Below are 13,663 nucleotides of genomic sequence, written 5' to 3'. Positions count from 1 at the left end.
TGTTGGTAGACCCACAAATCTGACATGGAGGGAATTCCAGGATGCTGACTTAGCGACAGTGAAGGAATAGTAACATATTTCCAAGTCAGGATAGTAAGTAGCCTGGAAGGGAACTTGCAGGTGGTGGTATTCCCTTTTATCTGCTGCCCTTGTCTTTTTTACATTGAAAGTGATCATGGGTTTGGAAGGTGCTGTCTAAGGATCTTTGGTAAATTTCTGTAGTGCATCTTGTAGATAGTGTGCACTGCCTTAGTGGTGGACAGAGTGGATGTTTGTGGATGTGGTGCCAATCAAGCAGGCTGCTTTGTCCTAGATGGTGTCAATCTTTTTGAGTGTTGTTGGAATTCGCTCATCCCAGCAAGAGAGAAGTATTCTATCATACGCTTGACTTGTACCTTTGAGAGGATAGACAGGCTTTGGGGAGTCAGGAGATGAATTCCATGCTGCAGTGATGTGCAGTTGTAACCATCACTTGCTATGGTGAGTCCAGTTGAGTTCGTGTCAATGGTCACTGCCAGGTTGTTGATAGTGGGGAGTTCAGTGATAGTATCACCATTGAATGTCCAGGGGCAATGGTTAGATTGTCTCTTAATGGCAATAGTCATTGTCCAGCACTTGTGTGGCGTGAATGTGACTTGTCGCTTTTCAACCCAAGTCTGGATATTGTCCAGGTCTTGTTGCATTTAAACATGGACTGTTTCAATATCTGAGGAGTCGTGAATAGTGCCGAACATTGTGCGGTCATATTTGAGCAGCCCCACTTCTGGTCTTATGATGGAGGGAAGATTGTTGGTGAAGCAGTTGAAGATGGTTGGGCATAGGGCACTACCCTGTGCACTAGCCTGCACAGATGTCCTGGAGCTGAGATGACTGTCCTCCAACAACCACAGCTATCTTCCTATGTGCCAGGTGTGACTCGAACCAGCGGAAAATTTATTGAATGATTTTTATTGAATGATTTTATTGTCACATGTATTTGGGAAAGTATACAGTGGGAAGTGTTTTGTTGCCACAGTCCTGCGCCGTTTTGGATTACAAGATGAATAAAAAGAAATTACTTGAATAGAGCTTTTTTATCTTCTGTTCAATTGATAGGAAAATATAACAGCAGAGAAAACATGTTCAACTTTACAGCTTTTCTTGTCAAGCATGGCTCTGGGTTTTTTCGGGTTCCTTGATTCCACGCTAGAGAAATGCAGTTTTGATGTCAAGTTCATTCACTCTCACCTCACCTCTGAAATTCAGCTCTTTTGACCATGCTTGAACCAAGGATGTAATGAGGTGAGGAGCTGAATGAGCCTGGCGGAAAACGAACTGGACATCACTGAGCAGGTGCTGTTTGATAGCCCTGTTAATGACACCTTGCATCACTTTACTGATGATCAAGAGTAGTTGATGGGGCGACATTTGGTTGGATTCGTCCTGCTTTTTTTTATAGAGCATGTACGTGAGCAATCTCCCACATTGTCAAGTAGGTGCCAGTGCTCGTAGCCATACTGGAATGGTGTGGCAATTTCTGAAGCACAAGTCTCCATCATTGAGGATAGGAAATTTATGGAGTCTCCTCCTCTAGTGAGTTCTTTAATTGTCCACCATCATTCATGACTGGATTTCGGAGGGCTACAGAACTTTGATCACTTGTATCTGAGCATTTCATATTTTATAACTGAATCATCAAATACAAATTCATTTCTTCAGTCATTTTCAAATGATGTTCAAATATGTAATAAATTTTAATGTTTAGGGTAACAGACATCCATTGTTCCCCCAATGGGTGCACCTGCAGTCTCTGAAGTACATATGGAGCATGGTCATCACCCTTTCCCTGTGTGCTGGATACCATGTCCTCTTAAAATGAAAAGCATGGATGCATTATAAAAAGGGAATGGGAAACAAAACAGATGGAAGGATGGTCGTCCTCTGTGAGTTAAGCTGTAACCCGCCTGTATGTCTGAAAAGCAACTTTGAAGTTGCCTGATAAAAGCACTCTTGGGAAATGAGAGCAGAGCCCAAATCTTGTTTTGCTAATTCATTGTTTGTTTTTTGTTTAACATGGTAGGTAACATCTCACTATTATTCCTCTAATAAGTAAACAACTGTTTTATCTGATGGTGTCATGTTCAGTCTGATTTATGAAAGGGGGCTTAAATGTAAATGTTTTTGTCATCTTCGCATGTATCCTTGACTTTTATCAGAGCACTTTAGTTTCCCTTTCACATTCCTTCACAGTTCTATTTTCCTCCTTGTTTGTGTTCCGCTGCTGATTATCACTTTCCTTTGTTCTCTCTGGTTTTTGTTTTGGCATAAGTTCTTCTCTCTCAGGCACCCATTCTTTTACTTTGTCACATCATCCTCCAACATTTGACTTGCTTTGTTTTCTCTGTAACCTTTTTTCACTTGCACTTCGGTCACATTATTGCCTTATCAACAGCAGTTGCATGCATTCTCTCCTTTTGTCTGTGCGCTCCTTCACTTTGTTTGGATGCCCTCTGTACAATGAATGTTAGAATGCATGAACCCTATTTGACTGAACTGTTTTGAGATGCCTAAACAGACCAGATTGTGATTTCCACCACTTTTTTCCCCACAGGCCCTACAAACAGCTCTGCGCGTATCATTTTTCCTACAACTCCACAGAATATAACAGTGATTCGGCATAGCCCTCTGATCCTAGAATGCGTAGTAAGTGGCGTCCCCACCCCACAAGTCAGATGGCTAAAAGATGGTAGGGAACTGTCTAGCAACAAGAGGTGGAAACTCTTTCACAGTAACCTGGTTGTTGATCAAAGCAAAACTTTGGATGCTGGGAGTTACTTATGTATTGCTGAAAATGGTATGGGGGAGCCAGTGTCTGCAAAGTACACAGTTACTATTCATGGTAAGTGAGTTTCTCCTATTTATATCAGTTCTTCCCCTTTTCCAACTTTTTCCCTCTTCTGCTGAGGGTGCTGGTTCATCGTTGCCTGTGGCTGTCCTGGTGCCAGCATACTCTCCACTACTTCAACTTAAATGGCTGTTCTTCATCTCCTGAGTTTTATTGTGAAGATATCTGGTATCACTGTGTCCAATGTTAATATTGCCCTCCACTGCACTAGCTCAGACTGTAGAAGGACAACCTGGAGCAGAATTCTCAGATAGTAAGAACTGCAGATGCTAGAATCATAGAGGAGCACAGCAGGCCAGGCAGCATTTCTGAAGAAAGGTCCCGACCCGAAACGTCAACTTTCCTGCTGCTCTGATGCTGCCTGGCCAGTTGTGCTCCTCCAGCTCCACACTGTGTTATCTCTGGAGCAGACATCTGTCTGGTTTATATTCCCATGGTACCGGAGATCCTTTGCTGGCAGGCTTTATACAGACTGCAAATTAATGCTCTCTGCACAGTTCACTATTAACTAAACTGTGGTATTTGACTGTTGAGCACCTGAGTTCTTGATTGGTGCTCTTTGCACACACAATTCTCTGTTGTGTGCACAAAATTGGAAACTGGCCGTTGTTTTTACATTAAGGGACTTTGATATATTTGCAATATGCTGAAGTCAAATACAACAGACTAACAGGGGGAAAAAGCCTTTGGCTGTCACCTTTAATACCCACACAATCATGAACAAGGTGATTACTCATGTAAATGTAATTTAGATGCTGTCTTTAATTTCTTGGCTTGGTGGACGCCAATATATATTGTCCTGATATATTACTGATATACTTCGTTGCTGTGATTCAACACAAATGAATTGTGACCCCCAGGGTACTAACAATGCAGATTGCTTGGAAGCCATTAACTGAGTACTGTGCTCCTCCTTAAAATAGCCTCTACATCATTGGAATCAACCAAGTTAAATTTTAACATCTGAAGTACAGAGGTAGAAATTATCGTCACCTGTATCTAAGTTAGCACATGGCACGTGAGTGTTTAAAAATATGTGCAAGAACAGCACCAAATGTAATTCTACCCTACCGACCCAAAAAGAATCGGTGCACAGTATACAACATTAAGTACAGATCAACCAGATTTAACAAGAACAGGCTCAAATGCAGAGTATTGTTGGAGAGGGAGAGAGCGGTATGCAGTGGGAGAACTTCCTGAAACTGAAATTTAGACTGAGGTGTTAGGAATACCTAGCTTTTTTTTTGTTTAGTACTTCTGTTAGAAGAATCTGCTTAAATGTAAAATTATTTTACTCTTTCCATAGAGCCTGCTACAGTTGTCAAAGGACTGCAGGAGCTGACACTCTCCACAGGATCTACAGCACGTTTAGCTTGTGATTATCATGGAAATCCATGGCCCAATATCACCTGGTATCACAATGCAGTCGCTATTCAAACTGGCATCCGACATTTGGTCTCTGGAAACAGACTAAAGATTATGGGACTTGTTGCTGAAGATGCTGGGATGTATCAGTGCGTGGTGGAAAATAAGATTGGTTCAACGCAGTCGTCAGCTAGGCTCATAGTCCAATCAGGTACACATCATCTCAACAGAGAAAGTTCCTTCCACCCTTTCCACCCAGATTTTAAGCTCATTATTATCAGTCTGAAAAACATAACAGATTATTAATTTTAATGTATGTAATATTTCCATCCGTTAGTGCAGTAAAATGTGAAGGGAATTCCTCAACCAAGCCTAGTATTCAGCAATGCTTTAAAATTATCTGGTACTTTGGCCTCCGCTGCCCAAGCCACCTGGTATCATCAACTTGTCAGTCTGAGTCCGATGAAAGCATGTGCCTCTTGGCCAGAAGGTTGAGTTTAAACCTCCTTTAAATTTGAGGAAATTAATGGGGCCTCCGGTTTAATACCGCTCAGAAAATAGTGTCTCCAATAGTCCAGTCTTTCCTCAGTATATTAAACTCCCAAGAAGAGAATAAGGAAGTGCTCTTAATATCTTGGTCAATATTCCTTCCTCAACCACCAAAGAAAACACATTGTCCAATTGTCATTCATTTGTGAATTGTTGTTAAGTACAAATTGACAGATATGTTTGTCTATAGTATGACAGTGAAAACAAGTTTGTTCTTTCAGAGCTCGAGCACCACGACTATTATTAGCCTCAGTTCAAAGAAACAAAACTGATTTTGAAGCTTTCTTCTCTAAGTATGATGTGTTCTTTAAAAAGATGTTCATTTACAAGTTTTGGAAGGTGTTATTGTCCCGTAACTGAATTCTTATCTCTCATTAACCTTTTTTCTTCCTTATTTTGTCTTTTGCCTAGCATCTGTATTTTGTACCTACTTTGTAAAATCTTTGTTCTTCTCTTCATTATTTGTGGAAAAAATAGAGTGCACCCACTGCTTTGTATGATACCAAGTGGATTCTAGGTTAGTTCCCAGTCTGTGCTGTATAAATTGACAGCAGCTGGACTGGCAACAGGGAAGGCTACAGTTGAAGTTTATTTCCATGAGTTGTGTAGAGGGAATATTCACTCGGCTCTTGCAATGCAGTAGCCTAGAAAATGAGTCTGTGTCTTTTAGGCAGTATTGGAATTGGGCTTGACATTGGTTTCTCTCCCCCTCCCATCATCAAATTGCCTGGTTGCTACTCAGGTTCTCCTGTAAAGAATGACCACTTTGGTGAGATACCACATCCATCAGTGCCTCACCAAAAAGGCAAGATTTGTGAAAAGAAAATGTTCAAGGGGAATCCAAAAAGTCAGTTATTTGTAGCCAACTTCTGTTACTTGATATTATTCAAGAAGAATAAAGTTGTATATGACACTGCAAGATTTGTGGATACTTCTGTTATGGACCAGACTAAACCCTCTCAAAATATATAAAAAAGATAGCCTAGATCCCAACCTTATTGTTAAAGGCAAGTTTAAGTCAGTGTTCCAGATGCAATTCAGTTCGTCAAACTACCAGGCTTGAAGCAAGACACTTGTATTTTTGCTACAAGAATAAAACAAAAGAAAGAAGAATTGGAATAACTTGACTCTATTGGAAAACTTGACAGAATAATAGATGATAATAAACAACAGCTGTTTCAATGTCACAAATACACCATCAGCAAAGGCAAATTCAGTAAAATAGATTGTCTCACAGTCAGTTCTTCAGTCCAGGAGGAAAGAACACTAAGAGAAAACTCCAAAAGAGAACTCAAGTGTTTTGCTGTAGCAGGGAGAGATGTATAGCAGCTTCCAAATCCCAACAGCTGCTGAAAGTTAAATGAAAATCCTGGCTCTATGGGAGCTTGACTGCACCTCTTCATGCTGCTTCCACTGTTCCAGCTTATTAAACAAAAAACCAAGGCGTCTCAAACTGTTTATTTTCTTGGAACATACAGCTGGACACCTCTGTCTCATCCTGTCTTCATTTTGAAAACAAAAGGACAAAATACACCTCTTAAAGACATAGTGTGTCACACTTTATGCAAGATGGAATTATAATGAGAAAAGATTAATTTTTTGTTTATTCGATCTTGAACATAGCAGCATTTGTCCCCATCCCTACTGGCCCTCGACAAGGTGGTGCCAAGCCACCACTTTGAACTGCAGCAGTCCATGCAATATACACCCACAGGCTGATAGAAAAGTGTTTCCAAGATTTTGATCCACAGCCCAAAATCCTCAGGCAGTGATAAAAGGAAGAGCAGTATTGGCCGTTTATAACCTGTAGGCAGCACAAGAACCAGAAGTAGGGGTTGCCAAATGAAATTATTCTGAGTGCCACTGGGGAGAGTGATTCTTGGGAGCATCAAGTATAAAGAAGCAGCGTTAGGCGAGCAGTGTAGTGTTGTGTGCCGTATTTATCTTGCATGTCAATACAAGAATTGCAATCTTCTTCAATAACTATAAGTTAGAAGTTGACAACAGGTACCCAAATCTTTGCTTTTTCTTTCATATTTTCATTCCACAGCTAACTTCCACTTTTCAAGGTACTGATGCATGCAGGATTTCTTCAAAGTGGTGTTTTTTTTGAGTTAATTGGGGAATATTTTGACAAAGAAAGGAGGGGAAGGGTGACTACAGCCTAAAGGCCACAGTGGCTCACTTAGCTGTAGCACTCACTGCGTAACAGTTGATAGCAGGACCCCATTAAATTTCCTGCCGTCAAGGAACATCTCTGTGGACTGAGCAGTTATTTCCCAAAGGCATCATGCTAATTCATGAAATTTGTGGTAAATGCAAAAATTACTTAATTTAGCAAGTAACTCCAGATTTATTACTACTACAGATCAAGGCACAAAACCTGTGATTACCTCCCCACCCACCAATTTGAGAGTGACTGAAGGAGAGTTCGTTACATTGACCTGCAATGCTACTGGTCAGCCGACACCTATCATCCGCTGGTTTGATCGGCACGGACTAATCAGCAATCACCCTTCCCATATTCTCCGGTCGAAATCTCGGAATGGTCAACTGTCTGGCATGGGAAGTGCCAGTTCCAATACACCTCACCTCACTATGTCCAGGGCTGGATCAAGTTCTCTTTACATACGCATTGCATCATTAGAAAGTTCTGGACTCTACATTTGTGAAGCCTCCAACAAAATGGGTTCAGTACAAGCAGAGGCCTTTCTGTCAGTTGGTAAGTTTCATTTGCTCTTCCCGTGTCCTTATGGATCGTGTGATGATATTGTAAACATCACTTCAAGTGATTGATACAACACTTGCCATGCCCAAGTCTTTTATTTTACCTGAGTGTTACCAGAGAAGCAGCTGACCACTTGTGTAAAGAAGTGATTTCAACCATTAGAAAGATTCCAATCAAGAAGAGATCAATTGCAGACTGAGAGGAATGTGGTTAGTGAGTGGTCATTGGAAACATGAGTGTTTACTTAGGTGAGTTTTCTGTTGAATACTATTAGTGTATGTTAATTACTTTCCTTTGGCAATTTTAGTTTCCATGGTGACACTTTTAGGCTTAATTGGGTTGGATTGTTCCCATTGAAACTCGCCTCATATTGAAAAACAAACTAGTTATAATTTTCAAACTCTGTTTTTGCCCTACGATATACTGACATTATACCCCTATCTGAATGTTAGTAGCATTTTCCTACTTCAACCTGTTATTCTTGGTCTTGGATATGTAATTAGCCATTGGCTCTGCTCCTTAATGAACTTGGGTATGACTGCTAAAATGTTTAGGGCTCCAAACCAGTAACCACTAATATATTTTTGATATCTTTTGGAGTCCTTGCATCTGGACACTCTGCCTTGCTTCATTTTCCCCCTTCACCATTCTGGTGTAATCAATGCGAGGGGACTTTTTCCTCACTGGATTGGAGTTGAATGGATAATGAGTCAGTCATATACATGTGTGGCACTGCACTACCCAGTTCCCCAGGTCATTGGTGAGCTCACTGCCATAGCTTTGACTGAAAGCATTAAACAATGGAACGACTGTTTTCTGAGAAGCCTCAGTTAGTTGAAACCTAGTGAAAAATTGAGAGTGACAATCTGACTTACTCTTAAAATTGACCTATACAAAATAACATTGTAAAATGCTGCATTTATTCCAATTACACTACCCTATCATTAAACAACAACACAATTCTATGGATGCCTATGAGCTGGAGTGTTCCGCATCACCTCAAGCCCTCATAAAGCAAATATGAACAGTTGTTTGTTTGCACTATATTATCATCACATAGCTATGATCAACAGTTTAAAAAGAAAACTTTCTTTATTAAATGTTTGCATGTGACTGCAAAACGTGTGCATATGCATGTAAACCAGTGGTTGTGGCATATGTGAATGTAGCACTGCTCAGGTGAACTTGGATATACAAATTTTTAAAGCAACTTATTTTCTATTTTACAGAAGACTCTACAATTTTATTTCTTGCACACTTGCCTATACAGGGTAGGGAATTGAACAGTCAATCAGAAGATAGTAACTGGCTAGTTAAGAAACTTGGTCGGCTACATCACTGACTATATTCATGAGTAACTGTAATTCACAAGCCATTGCCATTAGCACACAGTATTTACAACCCGGTTCAATCACCTGGTACTTCTTTGTATTCCCATATTGCTTACTCGGACAATATATTTTAACTATCAAACCGAGTCCATGCCATACCCTGATGTTGATCCCAAAATGTAAAAAGCCAGAATGTAGTCATTTGGAGACATGTCTCATATTACCAGCCACTAGGATTCCGAGCTCATTATGTGCTTCTTTCATGATGAAAGAGGGTGTGAAAAGTGGTATCTAGCTTGAAAGAAGATCAGGAAGGGATGTGTGCCACCTGTTGCAGCATGATTTCTCCTCAACTGCCAACATGGCAACTTCAAAGCAGAGAGTGACCGAAGAGGAGCTGCAGATCCCAAAATTATCCAGTCCACCCTTTTAAAAATAAAACTTTGTCGTGTAGGACCTTTAATTCACAAGTGCCACATGAAAAGCAGATTCTTTCAACCTGGGATTGATGCCAGATGTGCATAAGGTTAGCACAGCTTGCATTAACGAATGCCTCTTGTACTGTGCTACCATGTTGGGTGGAACACTAAAACAGCAAAATTTTTTTCAGGATAGCTATGCCTGGTCTCTCAAGTTATAATTGCCATAATTCTCTGGCATGAGCCTGTAAAGGTTAACAGTCTGAAATCAACACTGCAAGCTCGACTGTAGGGTTTCAGCTGAAATAAATCGCTCTACTGGACAACTATTTCGCTTTGCCTTTTGGAAATTCTCATTAACAGCAGTCCCATATAGATCAATATCATATCTGTGGAGGTAGTTGCAGTATCTCATGATGTGACAGCTCTGATTAGAAGCTGTACTAGCACAAGAACAACAACCTGAATTTATATAGTACCTTTTACACAGTGAGAATATCAGAATTGTAACACGTAAGCAGCATATCCAGGGTTAAGCATGCTCGCAACTGAATGCTCAAGTATAACTATTATGAGATCAGCTGAGAGGTGCTGGCAGCCTCTCAGAATTGATAGTTTCTTTGTTATTGAGAGACGTGCCAGTTTCAACAAGTGCGGCCCATCCTCCCCTATCCTGCTGCTGCCTGTGGTATTCTAAATAAATAAACGAGAGCAAATGTAATCTGGCTTTAATTAAATGAGAAACGCTGATAGTTTTTGTTGGTTTTCTTGCAACAGGCAGTGAGTTGAACATCTGGGGACCATGGAACATGTTTTGTCTGGCTCTGAATAGCAACTTTACTAGTTTGAACTAATGGTATTTTAATGTGGGGGAGGGGCGAGGAGGAATGCTAAGCAGTCAGCATTCCGCATGCTTGTGGATTTTTGAGATTGGCACCAGTGGCTGTACTTTTGAAAATAATCAGTGCTTTTGTTGATTTTCCACCAGTTCCCTTTGAAACAAAGGTCAGAGTTGATGACCAAGAGCCCACACCATCAGTGAGAAGTTCAGATATTGTTCAGGGTGATGAAGGTGATGAAACTATCGACTATGATTATGCCTATGACACTATGTCGCCAGAGCACCAGCCGACGAAAGAATCCATCTCCCCTGTGCCAACGCAAAAGACTCCACCCGATGCTCCCATCATTCTCAGTGCTCCATATACTACCAACCCAGACAGCTATGACTTAATTTGGAGAGCAGGAAAAGATGGTGGCTCACCCATCAATGCCTACTTCGTCAAATATCGCAAGGTATGATGTTGATACACAACCACACATATGATAAGACTTAGAAGGGACTGCATCACGAGACCCAGGCTCAAGATTTAATGTAATCTATTGGGATGAGACTCTTGCAGCACAAAAAGAGGCCGTTCCGCTGATAATGCTTGTGATCGTTGTTTGAAGGAGCAGCTATGCTCAGTCCCACATCCATACATGTATAACTACTTCATCCTGAATCATCTGTCCAACTCCCTTTTAAAGTCATTCGTAGAATCAACTCTTACCACCTTTTCCAGACAAGCTCTACAGATCCTGAAAATTCTCAGCGAAATAATTTCTTGTGGTACCCCTCTAATCTCTTCTGTTTGTTGGATTGGAATGTGAAATTGTTAATGTGTTTATGCTCGACTTTATATATCTAGTACATGTTGAGCTCCAGGTTAATTCCCCAACCTTCTCACCTTTTCGATCAATCCTCAGACTTCATTTGCACGCTGTCTGTCAGTTGCATTACTTACAAATTTGAAGGTCAACTTCCATATATAATACCTAGTTTTACCTATCTGCTTTCCCCTCAATCCCAAAGAGTTCAACATCAAGCCCTGAATGAGTCATGGTTTCCTCGAACTGAATATTATGAACGTGCGCGCACACACAGCGGCTTCAACTTCTACGTCTGTTCTACCACCTATTTTTTTTTAGTTATTGCTATAACGTTATCTCTCACCTTCACTACATTGGCCCCCTCATTGGAGAAACCATTACACATACAAACTTTTATACAAAACCTCTCACCCATTTTTGAAAGCAAACTACTAAATAAGATGATGTGCTGTTTCTAAGGCTAGGAGAATTCTAGCTTATAATGCACTGTATACACTCGCATACTTCACCAGCCTGGACCCTTTATGTCTGCAGACTCCACCCGGCTTACCTTGAGATAAGTTAGAGAAGTCAGTTGTTGTTATTGATTCAGGGAGTTTACTGGTTGGCAGGTCTTCATAATTTCACTGCACCTGGAGCAAAATAAATGACATGAATCATTTTTTTCTCTTATTTAGGTATATTGAAGTGTCACAAACGCTGTATAAGTGTATAAAATTATCAATTTAAGAGGTGAAATATACTCTTAGACAGAAAAGCAGGATCAAGAATACAGAGGAGCACCTTCTGAAGTTGACTTTTTTTTATTTGCAAGAAATTATAAACCTGATCTATAATTATTACCCCCAATTCTGTCATTAATCTTATGAGCTCATTGTCATTCACACAGAATGCATAACATTGTTTTGGCACCCCTTCCTCTGCCCACTACATTTGCAGATGGATACCACTATTAGCCACATGTTACTAATGTAGAAATTAATTTCCTCCATCTCAGCCAACAGAAGCTCTTAAATCAATCAGGATCCCTTATTTGGCCAGATCTCCCATTACAATTTTACTTGCTGGGAATTATTGTTTCTTGTTCAGAGCTGTCTGTCAGATGAAGCAAGGAGTAGTAGTGGAATGCCAACCTTCCTGGGGCCATGTTAGCCATATTATTTGGAGGGTAGAGGTGAGCAAGCAGGCCATTGAGAATGTTGGGGAATGGGACAAAGGACAACAGTGCAGAAGTCTGCAAGATATGATATTGGAAATTTGACATCAGATTTTTGTTTTCATTGTAGCTTGACAATCGTGGGAATATGTTGGGAAACTGGTACACAATCCGAGTTCCAGGCAGTGAGAATGAATTGCAACTTGCCGAGCTTGAGCCTTCTAGTCTATATGAGGTATTGATGGTTGCACGAAGTGCTTCTGGTGAAGGACAGCCAGCCATGCTGACATTCCGAACTGGCAAAGGTACAAGATAACAATTTTGCATAGGATGTATTTGTAACTCTCGATTTCTGACACCAGCATTTCTGATGGATCACTGGGAAATATGCAGTATATGATTTTGATCTATACAGATCAGTAAAGTCAGAGGTTCAATTTTTGATTTGTACTGTTCTTAACGGTAGTGACTGGCTGCAATTATTAGCTCCTGCTTCTGTATTGAGAATCCAGAATTTACGATTTAATTGAGATGCAGTGATACTTACTGCAAAATACATTTTTAAATGGCACGTGATGATAGATTTAGGCCCGTGTATAATATGGCGTGAGCAAGCAGTTTGAAGGTTTATTCAATGTAGGTTGTAATTGTAGATCGTTTTTTGTGATTTTATTGTTGATTTTTAAATTGATATTGCCAGCAGGATCTTAGTTGCTGCTGACCAAAAAACTTTGATTTGAAATCTAAATTTTTGTACTTATGATCTTAACTCAGTATTTCCTACTACTTGGGGCTGAGACAGACAGATTTTGGTGACTCAAGGAATTGCGGATGTTAGAGCAGGTGAAGAACAGAGTTGAAAGCCCCAAGTTCAACTGTGATCATATTGAATGGCAAAGTTTGATTAACTGAACAGTTTTCTGCTTCTATTTTGTGTATTAATTAAAGACCACCTTGTCCTACTCTCAGTGTAACGGCTGAGCAAAGATGTGAATATTTTCTGTAGAATAATACATTCCCTTAGTTCCAGTGTGATGCTAATATCTATTCCCTTGCTCTTCGACAGGGCGATCCTCCACCTCAAAGAAAAACTCTCGAACGTCATCACAGCCCATCGGAGTTCCCAAACAAACACCAGTTGAGGATAAGACTAGCACTAATTTTGGTGTGGTAATCCATGATCCAGCACGACACAACAGAGGTAAGGTTCTTCAGTAGGCCCGACACTGTATTTACTTTCCTGAAGCATTTGATCTTTTTTTACACAGCTGGAAAGTTGTTGATGCCACTCAACCCTGATCTTAACTGTAACTTGACCTTAACCATAGCTTAGCACTAATTATCTATGCTTAACTTTAACCTAACCCTTACCCAATTCTTTCAATTCCCCCTTTAAAAATCTTATCTAACCTTAGTCTGAGCAAATCCTGACTGCAAAATTGATCAACCCAAATCCATTCCTTATCCTAAGAAACAGTAACCTCCCCATCCCATTTACTAGTAATCTAACCTAGATCCTAGTTTTTTATGGTCTTTGTCTAAACTCAAATCCAATGTGAACATTAGTTGAACAGTTAC

The 13,663-nt window shown here is 40.3% G+C and overlaps 1 protein-coding gene across 3 annotated transcripts in view; it reads left to right on the top strand.

Moving 5' to 3' along the window:
* cdon (cell adhesion associated, oncogene regulated) overlaps positions 1-13,663 on the top strand; it is a 157,001-nt gene that overhangs the window by 109,994 nt on the left and 33,344 nt on the right. For all 3 annotated transcript variants that reach the window (XM_048615526.1, XM_048615527.1, XM_048615525.1), the window contains 6 exons: positions 2,591-2,878; positions 4,191-4,460; positions 7,167-7,520; positions 10,265-10,572; positions 12,216-12,390; positions 13,152-13,286. In XM_048615526.1, the coding sequence (XP_048471483.1) occupies positions 2,591-2,878; positions 4,191-4,460; positions 7,167-7,520; positions 10,265-10,572; positions 12,216-12,390; positions 13,152-13,286 (1,530 nt within the window). The remainder of the gene's footprint in view (positions 1-2,590; positions 2,879-4,190; positions 4,461-7,166; positions 7,521-10,264; positions 10,573-12,215; positions 12,391-13,151; positions 13,287-13,663) is intronic.

Source organism: Rhincodon typus, chromosome 32 (genome assembly GCF_021869965.1).
Source record: "Rhincodon typus isolate 14 chromosome 32, sRhiTyp1.1, whole genome shotgun sequence".
NCBI classification, from domain to species: domain Eukaryota; kingdom Metazoa; phylum Chordata; class Chondrichthyes; order Orectolobiformes; family Rhincodontidae; genus Rhincodon; species Rhincodon typus.
The sequence above is the reverse complement of the archived record's forward strand: the minus strand, read 5'-3'. Positions and strand labels throughout refer to the sequence as shown.